A 19226-nucleotide genomic window follows, 5' to 3' on the forward strand; every position below is an offset into this window, starting at 1 on the left:
ATATAACAAATGAAACCTACCGCAGAATTATTTATTTTCTGTTATTTACAAAGAGAATGAGTTTTTTTACCTTATAAATGGACATTAAGATGCAAGAGCGCGTATTTCATCATATATGTTCCAGATGTAACTTTGGAGGCCATTAATGGTGAGTTTTAGGCAGTTGAAGTACCTCAATCATTTATATACACCTACCTCAACAAACATTGCAAACTGCAATCCACTCAATAGATTCACAGATTTCTGACTTGTACTCATCAAATAGTCCCAAAACATTTTGGCAACCTTCATGAGCACTGAAAATAGGTAGTGCCCCAAACAACTGCAGATCGTTCTCTTGCTCAAAACAATATTTAGTTTTGCCATCAGATGAAGACTAAAATCCTAAGCAGCAAAAATGCAAAGCAATAGAGAACACCCTCAACCCACAATAAGTTAATAAGTTAACTTGTACATTAGGCATCTCTCATCTACAATAGATATTACATCGAGCACGACTCATAATCCTGTACAAACACAGAGAATGCATGTGCCAAACAAGTTGGCTGGAACATTTGTATCCAATAACCAAGTACACAAGTTGGCGAGAAATAGAAGAGAGTCAAAAGTTTTATTTATCAAAAACAGAGAAATGTTTCTGGACAATTGAGTTAAGTAATTTACAGAACAGTATCATATCTGCAGGTGAGTCATTCTCCCATACATAACATCAATCCATGTTTCGGAGATTCTTCGCTTTGTTTTTTATGTAGAGATTCTTTGCTTTCAGTAATCCTTAGCTGCCTGATATATGCCCTGAGAAAGAAAAGAAATGTTCATTTCCAAGGATTAGACAAGTGGAAGCAGTGGCATGACAAAAAGAACTAATTTTTCTAAGGGGAAGAAATGTCTTACCACCAATATATAACTCCTAATTATAGGCATGCATATTTCTCACTGTTTTCATCTGTATATCAAAAAGCAGAATTTTAAGATCAGATAGAAACTTTGAAAAGCATTAATATCTCAGTTGTGTACTTATGTTGGTGAATATACTGTGTGAGTAGAAAAGCTGTTGTTTAATTGGCATTTGTTAATCCAAAAAACAATGCATATATAAATATGGTAAGAGGACTCTGCATGCTTTCCAGAAGCTTCACCTATATAAACGGAACTACAGAACTATGTCATAACCATCCAGCCTTATCCCAACAATTTGGCATTGGCTCCATGAATCCCATTTGCCAAAACTGAGAATAGGACTATAACATAAAAACAGAGTAAGGACTATAGTCTATACTCTATACTATATAATACTCACTGCTCTGAAGGACCTGTGATTGGGAGTACATAATACAAGCAGACTCGTTCTGATATGCTTGATTAGTAATGCAAAATGGTGGTTGTGGTGAACTCGAAACCAATGGTTCCTGCAAAAGCAAAATGCGAACATTAATGTCCAATAAATGATATATAGATTAAAGGCTTATTCTTATTTAGCAAGGTATAGAGTAATTAAAAGCCAACTGGACCATCACCAGCAGTTAACAGCCTTCTCTCCCCTTGAAAGAGGTTCATGGTCTGAATCTCGAGGGGACTTCAAATGCCTTTACCAAGAAGTGTGGTGCATGCAATATGGAGATTGCAGAGCACACGGGTTCGAAGTGGGAACAAAGATGTAAGCCTAAATAAATATTCAATACATGACCTTGGTTCCCTGGCCCCTTGTAACTAACCCACAAGAAAAACTATAAAGTGATTAAAAATCTGACTGAACGTTAGTATGCCATGAGATCTTGATAGGTGCACAGACATGGTGGAGCATGCATGGAGTCCAAAAGATCAGAGTGATACATATTTGAACTATTAGCCAGTAAGAAATAACACATTTACCATACCAACAATATTCAGAAACTATTCACTTTTCAATATCTACACATTTTTAGAAATTAATTTATATCAATGCAATCACTTCTCTATTCAATAGGTGACCAAACTTATACTTCAATCAACCTCAACCATATAAATTTTGGAGTTTGAGCACACATAAGCCCTGTCTAATCCACAGAAAAAAATTGCCAAAATGTACAAAATATTCTGGTTTCTTCATCTGTCATTGTCAGGACTCATCCCATCCTCCCTGTCATGAAGCTTTTAGTCTGTTCTTCCATGGAATGGACTCTACAGCCCTGAAGGCAATAGCACTAGTCCTTTCTAAAGGTCATCAGCCATGAATGATCCCCTCTCAGCAAAAGCATCAAAGGCTTAATTTCTGATTCCTACTTGCGAATTTACATGTCAGATTTTATCATCTTGGGATTAGGTTTTACTTTTGTTTCAAATCAGCAGAACTATAAAAGTCATAGTGACAGTCCTGATGATTTTGCCATACCTTCATGATGCTATGAACATATACATGGGCATGAGTTGCAGCTGTTTTCTATTTTCAGAGACTGTTATAGCCGCATCATTATATGACATTCATTGATGAAGCTTGTTCGCATAATTATTGTTCTAAACTAAGGTTTTAATGCCTGTACTCATCTTCCAGAAAACAACATTCATCTTAACAGTAGAGTATAATTTCAATTATTCATTGTATTTTGAAAGGTCAGTAGTCCAAACTGTCTAGGTATAAGAAAGCAATGAAATGTTTGCTCAAAACAACTATATTCATTGTAAGAATCACTAATTTGGTAAATTTAAATCATTATCTATATTTCTGTTCATAATAAAGGCTTTACATGCCTTAAAACAACTATAATTGATTGGCATAGAATTACTCTCCATGGTGCCTTCCAGTTACATACTTAAAATTATTCTTCAGACGAATAAAAAAGATGTTAAATATATGATCAGACATCTACTGTATCACCATCTAATTTCTATTTGATCTAAACAATTATGTCCACTTTCAAGGTCTTTATTTGGCACTTGAAAAACACTTGGTACACCAATATGTGTGCACATTACTAAATTGCTACCTGACCACCCATTGTAGGAAATTGCAGTGATAAGTATCTAGCAGGAGGCCATTGTTGATACTGATTGCTAGAGGCTGCCAACTGGGAGTCAATTGTTATCGGTGCACCAGTTCCAGATGCAACTGCTGCATCAGTAGACAGACCTGTAACCAATCAACATAAATAATTTTTAAAAAAATGGCTAGTATCTAGTACCATGCATGCACGCACACGTAAGAATTTCACAAACCTTTTCTTGCTTTCTTCTCTGTACTCCTGTCTAGTGCACTTCTAACCCTACAACGACGGCGTTCTTTATCCTTCTTAAAGCTAGTTGCCTTCTGATTCACAAACGTTCTAATTTCTTTGTTTCCCACAATGATATTCTCAACTTGATCATCAGATGACTCTGATGATAGCGTATCATGAGCTCTATTCTGCAAAGCAAGATCCAATTTTTTCATAAGTTTTTCAGCTTCCTCTATGGCAACAGCATATGCTTCTTGGCACTTTGAGCCCTTTGCCATAATCTGCCCATAAACATGTCCTAGAGAGGTATATCGGCTAGCAATAGCAACTGTAGGATCAATTTCAGATGAACCATCATAATAGTTTATTGATAACCCAACCTTCACATCCTTCCTCCACCTCTTCAGGATGTACTTTTCTGGAATTTCCTTGATATTCTTATGGTCAAGAACTTTCAGTGCATGTGAACAGAGTATACCAACAAATTCAAACTTCTTGCAACTACACGAAACTGTGTCATTTGATAGGTCATACCTAACATAGGTTGTCCTTTGTTTCTCCACATTGGTAACCTCATATACAGAAGCTGTCCCTTCATCTCCACAATTTTTTATGACACAATCCACATACAGCTGGAACTCCTTCATAAACATCTCATAGATCTTAGGTGTATAAATGGATGCTGCTTGCTTCAACAACCGTGAAAGAGGCACCTCAGGGGTTGACTGAATAGCATGAAAGTCAGCTTCTAACTCATTGTAATGCCGATCCTCAACTAGCCTCTCATAGCGCTTGAAAAAAGAGAGAAGGTCCTTGTCAGGATTTAAGCATGTTTTTATGACACCATTTATGTGTTCAGTTCTCTGGGTACTTTTCATGTCAGCACAAAATATTTCCCTTCCATACACCACTGCCCATTTTTTCCTGTCTTCATACATTTTGGACAACCATGCATTTTCTGTGAGATTGTATTCTTCTAACATTTTTTGCCATGCTGATATGAACTCATCTTCATACTCACAGTCATAAACACATCTGCTGAAGTCAGTTTCAAAACTTGGGGAGGATTGGAAAATATGATTTAGATTCTTAACTGCATTTTGGTACACAAGCCACACACACAGACGATATGTTGTGTTTGGCCAGACTTCTTGTATGGCTTTTATGAATGCTGCATCTTCATCTGTTAAGATTACCCGTGGAGCTTGTCCATTCATTGCCTCTTGAAAAGCTGTGAATAACCATCTGAAAGTTTCCATAGTATCATCATACAATAATGCTGCACCAAAAATGACAATTTGCTTATGATTGTTCACCCCTGTGAACTGTGCAAATGGTCTACCATAATCATTTATCTTATAGGATGTGTCAAAACATACTACATCACCAAAGTGTTCATAGTCGATCTTCGATCTAGCATCTGTCCAGAATACATTTGTTATTTGATCTTTCATATCAAGTTGTATGGCGGAGTAAAACTGTTGATCCTCGGCAGCCTTCTTTTGTAAGTAGTGTGTTATTGCTCCAGCATCACCCAACTTCATTTCATGTTGACGAAGCCCATGCAAATAATTTTGGAAACCACTGGGAGTACAAGGAAGCATCTTATGGCCTTCACTAGTATTGAAAAGTAAGTCGGATGTTGATTTAGAATTTACCCCTGCTGTCGTTGCATGTGCTCGTGATCTTTGGGAGTCGTTCCACTCCCTTTGTGATCTTAATAAATGCACCTTCTTTGATGATGCAAGTTTATGATTGTGCTCTGGCTGGAATCGATGCACACAAAATTTACCATTTTTTAAGCGTTTAATGCCTATGTGAGCATTGCAACCAGTTCTCACATCTGTCCGTAAAAACTTTGCATCCTTATCAAATGGACTACCTTTATAATAACCTTCCTTGTAACAAACAAATCTTCTTAATTTAATCTCCCCGGATTTGCTTCGAGTCATATTCTGCTTTCTTATACTGAAGCCAATTCTCCTTGCATATTCATTGTAGAACTGATACGCTTGCTCATCACTGTCGAACAACATTCCAACTTTTGGCTCGAAATCCTCTTTCGGAATGTCATTTGGCGACTGCTCCTTTTCCTTTCCATTCCCATCATGTGGGGCATCAGCATTTTCCACTTGATTCTGATCATCAACCTTTCCACCAACGTCTCTGCGATGCTCATTTTCAGTGTCTTTTGCTTCTCCAGCATCGCCAGCCTGCTCTGTATTATCCATGCTTCAAAAGCAACCCAATTATGTCAAAGCCAGCCTCTCTGTACAATAAACAACTGAGGATTAAAAGATAAAGCATAAATGGAGAACAGATAGAATAATTTACAAGATGTTGCTACCCGAAATTACAATGAGAACATGGCAATAATTCAGAAAGGTTGAATTTTTCAACTATCATTCCGTACTTTACCAAGCAATAACTTGCTTCATTTGTCAAAATGCATTATTTTCAACACAGAGGTCATGACAAAGACTAAATTTCAAAAAAATCCTAAGTAACTGAAATAAAAGAAAGGCTACAGTTAAAACACTACCACTCCCATTCTCCCAATGCGTTAAAAAAATAAAAAAAAATAAAAAGGAATGCTTAATACAAGCAATCATAGTCGCAAAACTTCCAGAAAATAATTAAAAACCAGACTTTTTGGGTGTTTTAACTTCATTTTTCTAGGCCGGTAAACGACGCTCGCATCCAAGAATTATAGTATTTCAGTTCCTGAGGATCGGGGGAGAAAAATATTATTTCGAGAAGAGACTGGAGACCTTAAAATAATCTCTTAGATTTTACTCACCTCCGAACGCAAAGAAGAAAGTCGGCCTCGCGGAAGCGAACGTTGGAGCGCGGGAGCAGAGAAGTCGATTAGAAAACGCGAATGCCAAGGCCGGGAGACAAAGTGGGGAACGGCGACCGCCGCTGCGACCGCAGCCGCCTGCGATCGCCTCCGCCGCCAGCAGCGCCCTGGATGCGGCGGAGAGGGTGTAGTTTTCTGCCGTTCCTAGAGGAGGATCGGCGGGGAAATATTATTTCGAGAAGAGACTGAAGATCTTCAAATAAAATCTTAGATTTTTCTCACCTCCGAACGCAAAGAAGAAAGTCGGCCTCGCGGAATCGAAGGGTGGAGCGCGGGAGCAGAGAAGTCGATTAGAAAAACGCGGATGCCAAGGCCGGGAAGGGGAAGTGGAAAACGGCGACCGCCGCTGCCACCGCAGGCGCCTGCGATCGCCTCCGCCGTCCAGCAGCGCCCTAGATGCGGCGGAGAGGGTGGCGTTTACCGGCGTTCCTAGCGGAGGATCGGCGGGGAGGCGGCGAGGAGAGGAAGGGGAAAACGGGTGGTGATGGGAGAACGGTGAGGACCCAGTTCGCAACGGGAGAAGGAACGGGATGGGAGTTCCTGAATTTTTCGCTCATCGCGCTTTGACGCGATCCCGCCACGTGCTGGGGAAAGCAAAAGACAAAAAAAGGGGGCTCGTTCGTGTGACAGCTGGGCACGCTAGTTTCACGGGTTCGATAACATGCGGCTATCGCAGTTAGGCGCCTGGCCTCTCGACCAAATGCGACCGCAGGTGCCTGCGGATTAATCCACACCCTTCATTCCTTCTTTGGACGCTGTTTAAGCTGCGGCCGCCTACATTTCCTCTCCCCACAACCTGTTTATCTTTATGGGTGGATTTTGTTGAGCTCAGACATAGCTAAAGCCCTGCTAATGCTCACAAAATTTAACCAAGGAAAGCCCGGTGTTGCTCAGAAATTTAACTAAGTGTACATCTAAACCGTCATTGTGATAATTACTGAATTTAATAGTTGTATAAAATGAGTCCACCGCATATACATGAGAGAACTTGAAATTAGCTATACTCCATTGAGTTGGGGTGGCAACATATTTATTCTTTTTCTTCTTTGTCGTGAGTATTTCCGAAGGAGTCGACCTTTTACGCCGCCCAATTTGTAATGTTGCATGAGTCCCAGCTTGTGGGTCTGTTGGTAGAAATAATAAGAATCCACAAAGATTTTTCTCGTGCTCTCCATCCCATGGGATTCGAGCTCGGAGTGTTGGATTAATATGTGTCATGCTTAATTATGCAGATTCAATAAAAAATTCAGTCTGAACCTGCTAGATCATCCGAACAAGTGCTAGATTTGCTTGGTAAAAATTAAAAGCATAGGATAACAAAAAAAAAAATAAATATAGTATTGGCCATAGAGCTAATCTTTTTTGGGCAAACTTTTTCTTTATAAACAACAAACTTTTTAAGTTTAGCCATATAGGCAAAAAGAATCTATACAAGAAGGGTATTGATGTTGTTTGCTCCAACTTTAAAAATTAAGAATTTGATTGGATAAAAATACCTAGAGTCTAATTAACTCTTAGTGCATGGTATCAACCTGAACTAGCTTATACTCAAATCACCAAAATGAAAAGAAAAGAAAAACTAGCTTGTATTTAAGTATAGTTATCCACTTATTCTATTATTGGGGCTAGAGCTTATGGACTTCATTATATAGTGGAAAATGAGCTTTCGATTTATTGAAAGTATTGTTCATATAAATCAGTATGCATGCATGCAAATTTGTAGTAAGGATATAGATACTTACTCAACCGGCTTGTGAAATCCTATATAAAAAAAAATGACAAAGGGTTTGAAATCATACATGTATGGTCAAATTGGGTCATGTGCAATTAGATGGATTGTGTTAGATGGGACCAACTCAAAGAGGTTTTTCATAAGTGATATAAACAATTTTGTGTCCTAGTGAACATTAGACTTAGCCGTACACAAGGCTACAATAGGGGATGCGTGATGCACATAAATATGAAAGGAAAAAATCAGTGAAAAGAGAGATATGTGGCAATTTGATAATTACGAGTTTTGTTATAGCAATGATGTAGATGATTGATTTTTATCGCTCAACAAAATCTATTGCAAGTCAAGTGCTTTTGCATTTGATTGGTAGATGAATTGGTACTTTATTAGTAATAATTTGTTCAAGGCTAAAACATGCAAGTGATTTAAGCCTTTATCAGTAACTATTTTCTCATATGCAATATACAATTTTTCCCTAATAGCATTTACATGCCTTTTAATTTTATTTTATTTTTTTGGTTGAGCCGAGGCATGAGATAAATATGTCAAACATAAATGTTTGAACCAAATTTTTTAGATATTATGGATTTATTCAGGTTATAGTGTACACTTATACAATATGGACATTTAATATAGTTAAAAATTTGACTTTTGTGTTGTATCCATATTCAAGCCATGTCTATAAACTTTCATACAATGGAAGGGGATCGAATTTACTTTTATATATGATTTAAAATATTAGACACTATAATGCTGTAACACCAATTATAACAATTTTAAAGAAGGTCTACCATATCATATACACCAATTAAACATATTTAAATAATAATAATTATTCAACAACTATTATAAATGGGAATAAACACTATCATTCATCATTTGAAGTGTTCACTAAAATATATAATAATTTAGAAATCAAAAAATATTTTCAATTGGAAAAATATTAATTGATTTTTTTTTTTTGAGTTTACACATCAATATTGTAGTACTTTAGGGCAACTAACAGTCATTGTGGCAAAAGAAACTTGGCCAAAAAGAGTACAAACACGAGATCAAATCTACGTCCTAATATCCAACCCCAATAATTTTACCAACTTAACTAGTTACACTCTAACTTGCAATAAATATATAAACTTATTTACATAACACGATTGCAATACTATCAGACGAACATAAGTTGTTGTATGGTATATAAATCTCAAATGCAAAGATTTTGCTGATATACATTAGTAATTATACTACTCCTTAATCATGTTTTTAGACAAATATGTTAAGCAAGAAGTTTAAAACATCCACATTGTTAACTATTTGTTGATTATGACGGTATTAAGATAAATCTCATTCAGACTATTTGGAATAAACACAAAATAAAATAGGGTTAATTATGCTAAAAATTATTCTTGTTTCACAAATAGGGCCTTATTTGAAAATAATAAAATGACTCTAGTACTCTTCTAAAATAACAATTCATTGCTTATTTGAAAACCATAAACCCCTTACGTGTCCCTGACCAAGTAACTTCCTAACAAATAGAGAAAGTGGAGAGTTTTTTATTTCACTATGAAGTACAACCTGATTTTTTATTACATATATCAGGTAGTGACTTAAAAATCATTATGCTGAAAGTATGAAAATATACTTAAATTTAATAAAAATATAAATTCTAAGAAAATTCATGCCCTTTTTTATGTGTCATTTTTGTGTGAGGGCTCGTTCGGTTCGCAGAAAAAAAAAGAAAAAAATTGTGGTCAACGGAAAAATAATGAGATTCTTCTTATTTGGTTGGAGTTTTCAAAGAAAAATGATAAAAAAAATTGTATTTTCATAGCAATATGATTTTCATATTTTATGAAATTTTTTTTTCTATGAGAAATATGAGAAAGTTATTTTTTCCATGAGCCGAAATCACTCCATTTTTATTTTTTCTCAAAAAACCCTTCAGTAAAGAGACATTAAAAATTTAATTTTTATTAAAAATATAATAAAAATTATACATAATTTTTTAAAAAAATATATAGCTAACCAAACATAAATACTCTGAAAATTTATAATTTTTCTATTATCAATCAAATATATCAAAAGTACCTATCAAAATTATATTTTTAGGAGCAAAAAAAAAGCTTCCCGCGAAAATACATATCCTCTTCTAAATGAAGAAGATAAAAATTCTCTCGAAGATCGTAATTAATTAGATCGCCTCTTCCTCCTTAATTAGATCGTCTCTTCCTCCTTCCCTACCTCCCGGTTGCGGCGGAGGAACCTCTAGAGAAGACCCTATTCGGCTGTCTGCGCGCCCGCGAGTCTCTTCGGCGTCCCAAGGTATAATGTCCCTCCTCCGGATTATTTTTTAGCATAGGCCGGGAGGGCTTGTCTTGTAAGAGGGCAACGAGGCCGGACTTGAGGGAGAGGGAGAGGGAGAGGTGGGGGTCGTCGGGGGTAGTCGGGAGATTTGGAGGAGGGGCGGGAGAAGAAGAAACCGCGGAGGGCTTCTTCTCCTTTGCCAAATCCTTTCCGGTCGGGCGGCAGGGAGAGAGAGCAAGGAGGCGAAGGGGATTTGGGGCGAGGGCCTTTTCTTGGGCCGGGACCTTAAGCGACCGCCTCAGCCGCCCAAGGACCAAGGATTCTTGTGCGGAAATTTGTGGTGCGATCTCATGGCGTCGGAAATCGAGTCGGATAAATCTTTTCTTTGATTTTAGTCGTCATCCAAAGCGATCGGAAATCGACCTCTCTTGTCCTTTAAATTCCTGTTCCCCTGCGTCCGGCTTTTTCTAGTTCGAAAAGGAGAATCCCTCCGACATCCAATGGAAGACGACGCTGCGACCACAGCTAGGGTTTCAGTCGAAGCACCGGCTTCGTCTCCGGCCGACGGAGAAGGAGGAGGGGAAGGGAGAGGAAGAGAAAAGGAAGAATGGGAGGAGGCCGATGAGGGGGAGGAAGGGGACGTGGAGGAGGAGGGCTACAGGCTAGGGTTAGATGATGAGACGGACCTTCAGGACTTCGTCGGGGAGGACACCCATGGGGTTGAGCTCTACCAGCAACTTGAGCGGCTGGAGTACGAAGCCCTCGCCCCGAAGAAGCGCAAGGCCCTCCACGAGCAAGAGAACTGGTAAAGAACCCTTTTTTTTTTTTATCTTTCTCACTTTTTTTTCGGTTTTTTTCCATAACTTTACGATATAAAAAACAAATCTTTTTTTTTTCCTTGTATCTTTGTGTTTTTGCGTTAAAGAACCGATGTTTTTTTGTTGTTTTCTCACTTTTTTGGTCATATTCTTGTATTTCAGTGGTAAAGTTTGAATATTTTCTTATCTCTATTCACCTTGTCATTCGTATCTTTCTGTTCTCATTCTAAAGGGTCTCTCTAATTGTTTTCCTTCTTCGTATATCCTGTTTATTCTAGTAGTGGCGAGACCACCAAGAAGCCAAAACGGGGGGAGGAGGATAAGGATAGGGAGAGGATTTTAGAAAGGGGGTTGGCTTCCGGTCTGGAAGACAGAGGAGTTGTAGAGATGGAGGAAGATGAAGGAAGGGGAGGAGGAAGAGAGGTAGAAGAGGAGGAAGAATGGGAGGAGGAAGAGGAAGGAGAGGAAGGGGAAGAAGAGGAGGGATACAGGTTACAATTTGATGGAGAGATGGATCCTCTGGACTTCGTTCAGGAGGATGCCAATGGGGTCGAGCTTTACCAGCAATTTGAGCGGCTTGAGTATGAAGCCCTTGCTGAAAGGAAGCGCAAAACCCTCCACGAACAACAGAGCCGGTAAAAGACCAGTCTTTTCTGCGTCCTTTGTTCTTCATGTTAGTTCAGTCGTATTAAGAAACTAATCTTCTTTTTTAGGAATCTTTGTTTCCTGTAATGACTGTTTTTGATTGAGAATTATCTGTTCTATTTATGTTTCTAAGACTTCTTAGTTATTCTAGCAGTGGCGAGTCCACAAAGAAGCCAAGGCAGGAGGAGTTTTTGGGTGTGACAATGGAAGAGATCAATGAAATGATGAATTTTGGTTCCCGGAGAAGATCAAAAACTGTATGGCATGTCGGTTAATACTCTCTCTCAGTAACCATTGTTTTTTTTTGATATATGTGGTACGTAGGATGAGAAAACCGAAGAAAGATTAAGTAGATCTGACACGTGGTAGTAAAAAATGATTTGTCATTGGTGACCGTCTTTGTTATAATGCATCAAATTTGTGGGATTAGGTGATGATATAGGGAGAGACATGATGTTAGTCTGAAGTATATGCTGTACCTAGACCAAAAACAAGCATCATAGCAACTAGTTTGTATGGCATGTCCTTGTTGCATGGTTTTAGTTTCAGAAACCTGTATGTGCATTTGTGATGATATTGTTGTTCCAAATAATTTCACTGGCAACTGACTAATTTTGTTCCTTTGAGCAGCCTAAGAAAAGGGGAAGAAAGAAGGGGTCGAAGAATAAGCTTAGCCCTGAAGTCAGTAGAAAAATTGGAGATGCTACTCTTCATTATGCATCTGGAGATTATGATGAGGTGAGAATTTTTCTTGACCATTACACTCATGGATTTTCATTAGAACAAGCTTCAAAGATTATAGCTTACTCTAGTGAAATTGTCTGTAGTCTGTGACTCTGTACTATGCTTTGCTTCATCATTGCTGGGGCGAAAAAGTCTGTGCCAATTGTAACAGAAAACAAAACGGAAAGAAAGAGGAAAAACATATAAAAAGTCTTCTTTTTATTGTGATACAGAATTAAGAAAATATAAGGAAGAAGAGAAAGAGGAGACGACAAAGGAAGATTGGAATGAAAAAAATTGAGGAAGGGATAAGCACAGAGAAAACAAGAATAACAAGAAAAGATGGAGAGAATAAAGCTTGATAAAAAAATTGATATATAGATAATGCAATATGATAATAAACAAAGGAAGAAGAAAAAGATAAGGGGAAGGAATGAGGAAGAAATGGGGAAAAAGATGAGGAAGAAGAGGAGACGACAAAGGAAGATTGGAACGAAAAAAATTGAGGAAGGGATAAGCACAGAAAAAACAAGAATAACAAGAAAAGATTGGGAGAATAAAGCTTGATAAACAAATTGATATATAGATAATGCAATATGATAATAAACAAAGGAAAGAAGAAAAAGATAAGGGGAAGGAATGAGGAAGAAAAGGGGAAAAAGATGAGGAAGAAGAAGAAGAGAAAGAAAATAGAGGGAAAATAGGGGATAAAAGAAGACAAGAGGGACTGCTTGGCAACAAGTATGGGCTAGTTGAATTAGTAAGACACATAGATGCCTTGTTGTGCATGCGCACATGTGGGCATATAGAGACACCGCCTGTAAAGGGGTTTACAGAAGTGAGAAGTGATATTACTTGGATCTTTAGACATAAGCTATTAGGTATCATAATTGGAAAATGTTATTATTATTAATAACTCCATGTAACTCATTAATAATAAGTTTAAGACACACACACACATACACACACACATACAACTTAAACAGACCACTTAAACATACAAATATTAATAACATATGCCAAAGCATTTATATTTTCATAAAATAATGGACTAAACAACTTCCTTATCTATCATTTCTTAGTCAACTAGGTGGCTGCCAATGAGTATGACGATATTCTAGATCCATTATCTTATTTCTCAATCTCTATCAATTGCATACACATGAAAATAATGTCGGTGGTTGCACTTCAATTCTAATGGATCCTAGAGGCATTGATGAAGTAGTTTCCACTATAACCTTAACATGTTCATGAATTATTTCTTTTCAGCCTTTCAAAATAAAATCCTTTCATGGGGACTGGACCTGGATAACCCAGATAAGGTGTAGGAATAAGTCTGTTCGGAAATCATTGATTATTGATGGCGAATTTATTTTATATGAATGTAATGACCATTTTCAAATAGTTTAATGATTCCTTTTCTTTTCTTTACTTTACTTTTATGGCCTTGAAGAATTCTCCATGGTTATTCCTTCTGTAAGTTGTAAATTATTTACTTCCGGAATGGAACCAAAGTAAAATAGTGCATGGCTTGTTGCATCAAGGATTATTATATGGATAATCTATGTAGTTTTGCAACAACATATTTGTCCATTATGTCACAATAAAAGAATCTGTGTTTGATGTTCATTTTTGATATTTGAATACAGGCGATTCCTTTACTGGAAGAGGTTGTCAGGCTTGCACCAAATTTGCCTGATGCATACTATGTACTTGGTCTAATCTATGACGCTAAAGGTGACAAGAAAAAAGCTTTAAACTTTCACATGATTGCTGCACATTTGACACCCAAGGACCCATCTCTGTGGAAAAAGCTTGTAGCCTGGTCAATGTGAGCTCTCTTTATGATCTTATCCCTTGCAATTTCAGGTCAATGGAAGCATTTCCAAATCTTTTTTCTAGATTTTTCCCCCCAGTTCATAGTTTTTCTTTCATCTTACTAGTTATATTACTATCAGAGACTTAAACCATTACCGTTTAAACTAAACTCAATCAACTGAATTTTGTTCATTTTAAATTTCAATTTTAATTCATACATGGCATGAAAATCTCTTTCCTCCCTACTTGGCTTTTGATTTACTGATTGGCGTCTTTACTGTGAGGCTATTATGTCCCTTTTTTTTTCAAAAAAAAAAGGTTTCTGTAATTGGCTTCTGTTTTACAATGACGTCTCTAGTGAATGATTTTTTTTAACTAGGATCTATTACCAAAAAGTACCAAAGAGATAAATGAAGAGACGTAAGTGAATAAGAGGTGGTTAGATGAAGCAAAGAGGTGCTTTTAGGGTGTTGTGTGGTCAACATATTATCTCGCTGATCCAAATGAAAGATTTGTAGAATGACCAGAAGGGCAGCACTGTTGTATGACTTGGAATGTTGGATGATAAATAGAGGTTCAGAGGCCAAGTTAAATATAGAAGAAATGGAATGTTGAGATCGGCGTCGTTAAACTAGTTAGGATAGCGTGAGAAATCACTATACTAAAAGAGTTGTTGGACTTGCTCATGTTTATGATAAAGTGATAGAGAATTGATTAAGATGGTATAGGCATATAACATGAAGATCTGGTGGGCTCCACTAAGGAGTGCTTCAATCTTTTGTTAAAATATAGAAAAAGAGGAGAGTAATACCTAAAATAACATGGATGAAAGTTGTCAATTGTGGTAAAGGATGTGAGGAAGCTTGAAATAGTACTAGAGGTAGCCCAAAATAATAATTTCTTGCAGAATGAGGTTTTGCATAGCCAAGAGCAAATAGTTAGGACTAGGCTTGATGGTTATGGTTCTGGTTATCCCTTGTGACTGTGTAATGATCAAATAAATTTAACACCTTGAACCATATTGACTGATCTAGTTGGTTATTACTAGTTATATATGATTATGTGAGGGAACTAGTCACTATTCCACCGTGGAAATCTTCTTCCATACTGAATTTCTATTTTCTTTAAACTCTTTCCCTCGTTACTTCAACTAACACTTTCTGCTTTTAATTGTTGTTGACTTACTCATTTTTGAACCTCAATATTGCAATTACCTATGTAATGACTCATTATGAAAACTGAAGGGATGTCAATGGGTGCTTTTGCATTATACTCGCTGTTGTTTTGTCATCTAAATTGGGGTTCATTGGTCTATTTTAATGACTATATAATACACATTTGAAGCAAATTCTGATGCTCAGAATGGTATCACATAGAAAATTTGACTCTCTGACCATATTTGATTTATTCACCTTTCAGCTCACTCTCTCAGCAATACAAGTGATATGCCTTTTCCAAATATGGGCATTTTTTCAATTCCTTGTGCTGCCTTCATAACCTTCAAGTTCTATAGTTGCTCTTGGCCCAAGATATAGAACTTGCCTGGTCATTTTCGAAAAACTGCAGCCTGTGGTCTCTTTTTTTAAGTAAAGTGTACCCTAGTATGTGGTTCTCAGCCTATTTATTGCAAGTATTTCACCTTCTAATTTCTTTGTCCACCCTTGGCCCTTACTAGTTTTGAGATTGCAGGGCGTATTTTTTGTAAGTTACGGATTCTGATAACTAGATAATTTGCTTATCACCTATATTAGTAGTACGGGGCTTGGGACTCTGTTTAAAGCTATGATATTGTTGAACATTTACTAGGATGGGATGGAGGCACATATGCACATATGCTGTATGTGTGGTAGCAACATTAACCAATTTTATGAACTTTAGCTGGAAACAACATAACATTATTTTTTTAGAGGTGGAAAAATAATCACCTCTAGATTTATTTGATCATATGTTGTAGTATGGGACACACCATGAACAGCACTTCATTGCGACCAGTAGTAAATATCAATATCCTTGGCTTTGCATAAAAATATACCAAGTCTGCACCTCCTTAACTACCATGTTTCCATGCTCTGCAATAATTGCATGTATTGCCACCCGATGATCATCTATAATTGGGTATGCCCACTCGCTTATTTAGATGTCTTTCTATCTTCTCTGCATATCAAATATGGGCAGTAGCGCCCGCTAGATCAGAAATTTCTTTGTTACTACTTAATTATTTTGTTGATGTTCTGCATTACAATTCCCGTCAGGTGTTGTAGTGAGTTGAGAAATATTATCCGGTAGTTATACTTATATGTCCACTATTTAGACACTCTCATCTCATTTGGTCTCGACCATAGTCTGCCGTACCGGTCCGGCTTGGGACCGGTACCGAATCAGCGTGGAATCTGGTACCGATAGCTTATCGTTGGAGAACCGATATGGGACCAATACAGACCGTTACGTACCGGTTCGGCCGCCACCGGTACGCTGACCGGTACCGATACGCCGATCGGTACCTGTACGGCGGACCTTACTCTCGACTATAGAATAATTTCTGCATTTTAAATTTTGTATTTTCCAAATTATGACTCATTCGGGTAATGTCAGACTGGTTGGATTACCTCTAACTAGTTTTTACTTTCTTTAATGCAGTGAACAGAAAAATATTGGTCAGGTTAGATATTGCCTTTCAAAGGCAATAACTGCTGATCCAAAAGATGTAGGCCTGAGATTTGACCGCGCATTACTACATGTTGAACTTGGGGAGTACCAGAAAGCTGCTGAATCATATGCTCAGATAGTTGCAATCTATCCTGCCAGTATCGAGGCATGCAAGATGGCTGCAAAGGTTGTACTTCTTTCAGTATATGTCCATTTAGACTTTTGAAAACCAGATAACTTAATTTTGATCACAGTTTTAAGTAATTTTATAAGCTTGAATTTTGAATCTATATAACCACATGAATCTCATGTTGGTGCACTGCACCATTTGCTTCCATTATTGATGAATTTTGTTTTTTCTGAGAACTGAAGCTGGGTCACATGAGGCTGAATCTACCCATTGTGTTTTCACTTATTTGACAAGGATGTTTCTTTTAACAATTCAAGAATAACCTTGATTTTGAAATAGTCAGAACAGACCTGTATTATATTGTAGTTTTGTTTTCGGATCTCTTGGCATCTCTCCTATTTGATATCTAAGAGTTGGGGGTTATACAATTATTACGGTATTGAAGTGTGATGCAATGATTTTATGAATTCTTCAATCCAGTTTTTCTGATGCAGGTGCATAGCCCTGAAACCTCATCCCTCCATTGGTCGAAGTTCATTATTATCATTGTCTTATAAATGCCAGATGTTGACAGTGGGAACTTTTGGGCATCTGACTGTATTCTTCTTGTTTGTACAGGTCTTCATTTTGTCATTTGATGTACATGAGTCTCTTATGTATTTGACTCTTCATGCATGTGTTTACCTTCAGCAGATACTGTGCTGCCTGCAGATCAATACTATTTGCAAGCATTTTGTATAATTTGTGGATTTAAAAATTGGACAAGTGATTTTGGAGCAGCATTCTAAGTAATTTGTTGAGGTAGGTTTAATTCTGAATCTTGATTTCTGAATTTTTTCTGTCATTTTTCAGATGTACAGAAAGTGTGGTCAAGTTCAAAGGGCTATCAGTATTCTGGAGGACTGTGTCAATGGTCATGCGTCTGAAACTGATCTGGGTGCTGTTAACCTGCTGATTTCTTTGTACATGGAGAATAATTCACATAACAAGGCACTTAGGCAGATTGAGCATGCACACACAGCATATTGTTTGGAAAAGGGATTGCCGTTACATCTAAAAACAAAGGAAGTAATCTGCCATGCTCATCTTGGAAACATGGAACATGCTGAGGTGTGCTGTCATCCTTTCATTTTGCAACATGTTTGTTTGCTAGTTAATAAGTCCTTGCACGAAATAAATTTCTACTTTTTCAATCATCTGCGCTTCTTGTTTGCTGCCAAGATGATCCAATACTTGGCTGCCTCTACTTGCTAACTATAATTTGATTACATAATAGATTTGCAATTTTGCATTCACATTGCTGAACATTATAAATGTAAAACATGTGTATTAGATATCGTCTGTTTTCTGCAGAAATTCATATTTGACATCATTTCACAGTGAATATAAGCAATATTTCTTTATCATGCCTAGTTCTCCTTTTTCTTTTAACATTGTTTATCCCAAGTCCTCCATTTTGTTGCAGGTTCTCCTTCAGGACATGCAAATGGAGCATGCTGCAGACAAAGGAGACTTGATTACTGAAGTGGCTGACTCGCTTGCAGATCTTAAGAGATATGATTATGCATTGAAGTTTTACCTTATGCTGGAGGGAATTGCAGGTCATGGCAATGTAAGGTAACCTCTGATGTTTTGTACAGACATTTATGTACCTATGAATGGAAGAATGCATGTATATGTACACATATACGCACTTTGGTTGCATTTAAAAGGGGAAGTGTATATATGCACACTATGTACATATATGTACATATGCATATACATTCACACTTTGGTTGCATTTTTTAAAAAAGAATGGTCTTCAAAGGAATTTTGAATTTGTACTTTGTAGTTGTCGCTAGAGGGCGAGCTTTGGTGCAATGGTAGGTTTGCTCCGTTGTGACCTTCATGTCACGGGTTCAAGGTTGCTCAGTTGTGACCTTCATGTCATAGGTTCGAAACATGGAGATAGCCTCTCCATAGGTAGGGGTAAGGCTGCATGCATCTTAACCTCCCCAGACCCCGTAATGGCGGGAACCTCGTGCACTGGGCCTCTTTTAGTTGTTAGTGATTTTCTTTTTGATACTATTTGATGATCGAATTATTACATTCTCTTATGTTTATGGAATCTTGTTTCAGTAGAGATTTCTCTTTAGGAAAGTAGTAATCATAGGGTGTACCACAAAACAGAAAAATCTTTCACACATAGGTAAACATGAATACAGGCAGAAGCAATGACATGTGGAGATGGGTTGATGCAGGACATTCCTTTTAAAATTTTTCTTAAGGACAATTCCCCATATGATGCTTCAAGTTTGTTCATAATTTCTGACTCTATTTATGCAAAGTCAGGATTAGTGATAAACCATTTTCCATACCATTT

The 19226-nt window shown here is 37.3% G+C and overlaps 2 protein-coding genes across 10 annotated transcripts in view; one reads left to right on the forward strand and one right to left on the reverse strand.

Annotated features, from left to right (window-relative positions):
• Positions 1-586: 586 nt before the first annotated feature.
• LOC103704754 (protein FAR1-RELATED SEQUENCE 5-like) lies at positions 587-6620 on the reverse strand. Of its 3 annotated transcripts, XM_017842213.3 has the most exons (8): positions 6274-6620; positions 5992-6195; positions 5841-5915; positions 3193-5460; positions 2964-3106; positions 1301-1409; positions 895-946; positions 587-795 (listed from the first exon to the last, which is right to left on the reverse strand). In XM_017842213.3, exons 4-7 carry the CDS (start codon positions 5420-5422, stop codon positions 915-917), a joined length of 2514 nt encoding a protein of 837 aa, XP_017697702.2. In that variant the 5' UTR covers positions 5423-5460; positions 5841-5915; positions 5992-6195; positions 6274-6620; the 3' UTR covers positions 587-795; positions 895-914. The 3 variants fall into 3 exon arrangements, with proteins under 3 accessions (XP_017697702.2, XP_008786389.2, XP_008786391.2); XM_008788167.3 differs by lacking the exon at positions 5841-5915 and having other exon boundaries at positions 6274-6619; XM_008788169.3 differs by lacking the exons at positions 5841-5915; positions 5992-6195 and having other exon boundaries at positions 6274-6619.
• A 3360-nt stretch (positions 6621-9980) lies between these two features.
• Positions 9981-19226, forward strand: part of LOC103704755 (general transcription factor 3C polypeptide 3) — a 31878-nt gene continuing 22632 nt past the window's right edge. The window contains exons 1-8 of one of the 7 annotated variants that reach the window (XM_039133598.1): positions 9981-10889; positions 11181-11537; positions 11699-11813; positions 12178-12285; positions 13920-14101; positions 16726-16921; positions 17717-17974; positions 18330-18476. In XM_039133598.1, coding sequence (XP_038989526.1) covers positions 10585-10889; positions 11181-11537; positions 11699-11813; positions 12178-12285; positions 13920-14101; positions 16726-16921; positions 17717-17974; positions 18330-18476 — 1668 coding nt within the window. In that variant the 5' untranslated portion in view covers positions 9981-10584. The remainder of the gene's footprint in view (positions 10890-11180; positions 11538-11698; positions 11814-12177; positions 12286-13919; positions 14102-16725; positions 16922-17716; positions 17975-18329; positions 18477-19226) is intronic. The other 6 variants (XM_039133597.1, XM_026803708.2, XM_008788170.4 and 3 more) reach the window with 6 other exon arrangements.

Source organism: Phoenix dactylifera, chromosome 14, assembly GCF_009389715.1.
Source record: "Phoenix dactylifera cultivar Barhee BC4 chromosome 14, palm_55x_up_171113_PBpolish2nd_filt_p, whole genome shotgun sequence".
NCBI classification, from domain to species: Eukaryota; Viridiplantae; Streptophyta; class Magnoliopsida; order Arecales; family Arecaceae; genus Phoenix; species Phoenix dactylifera.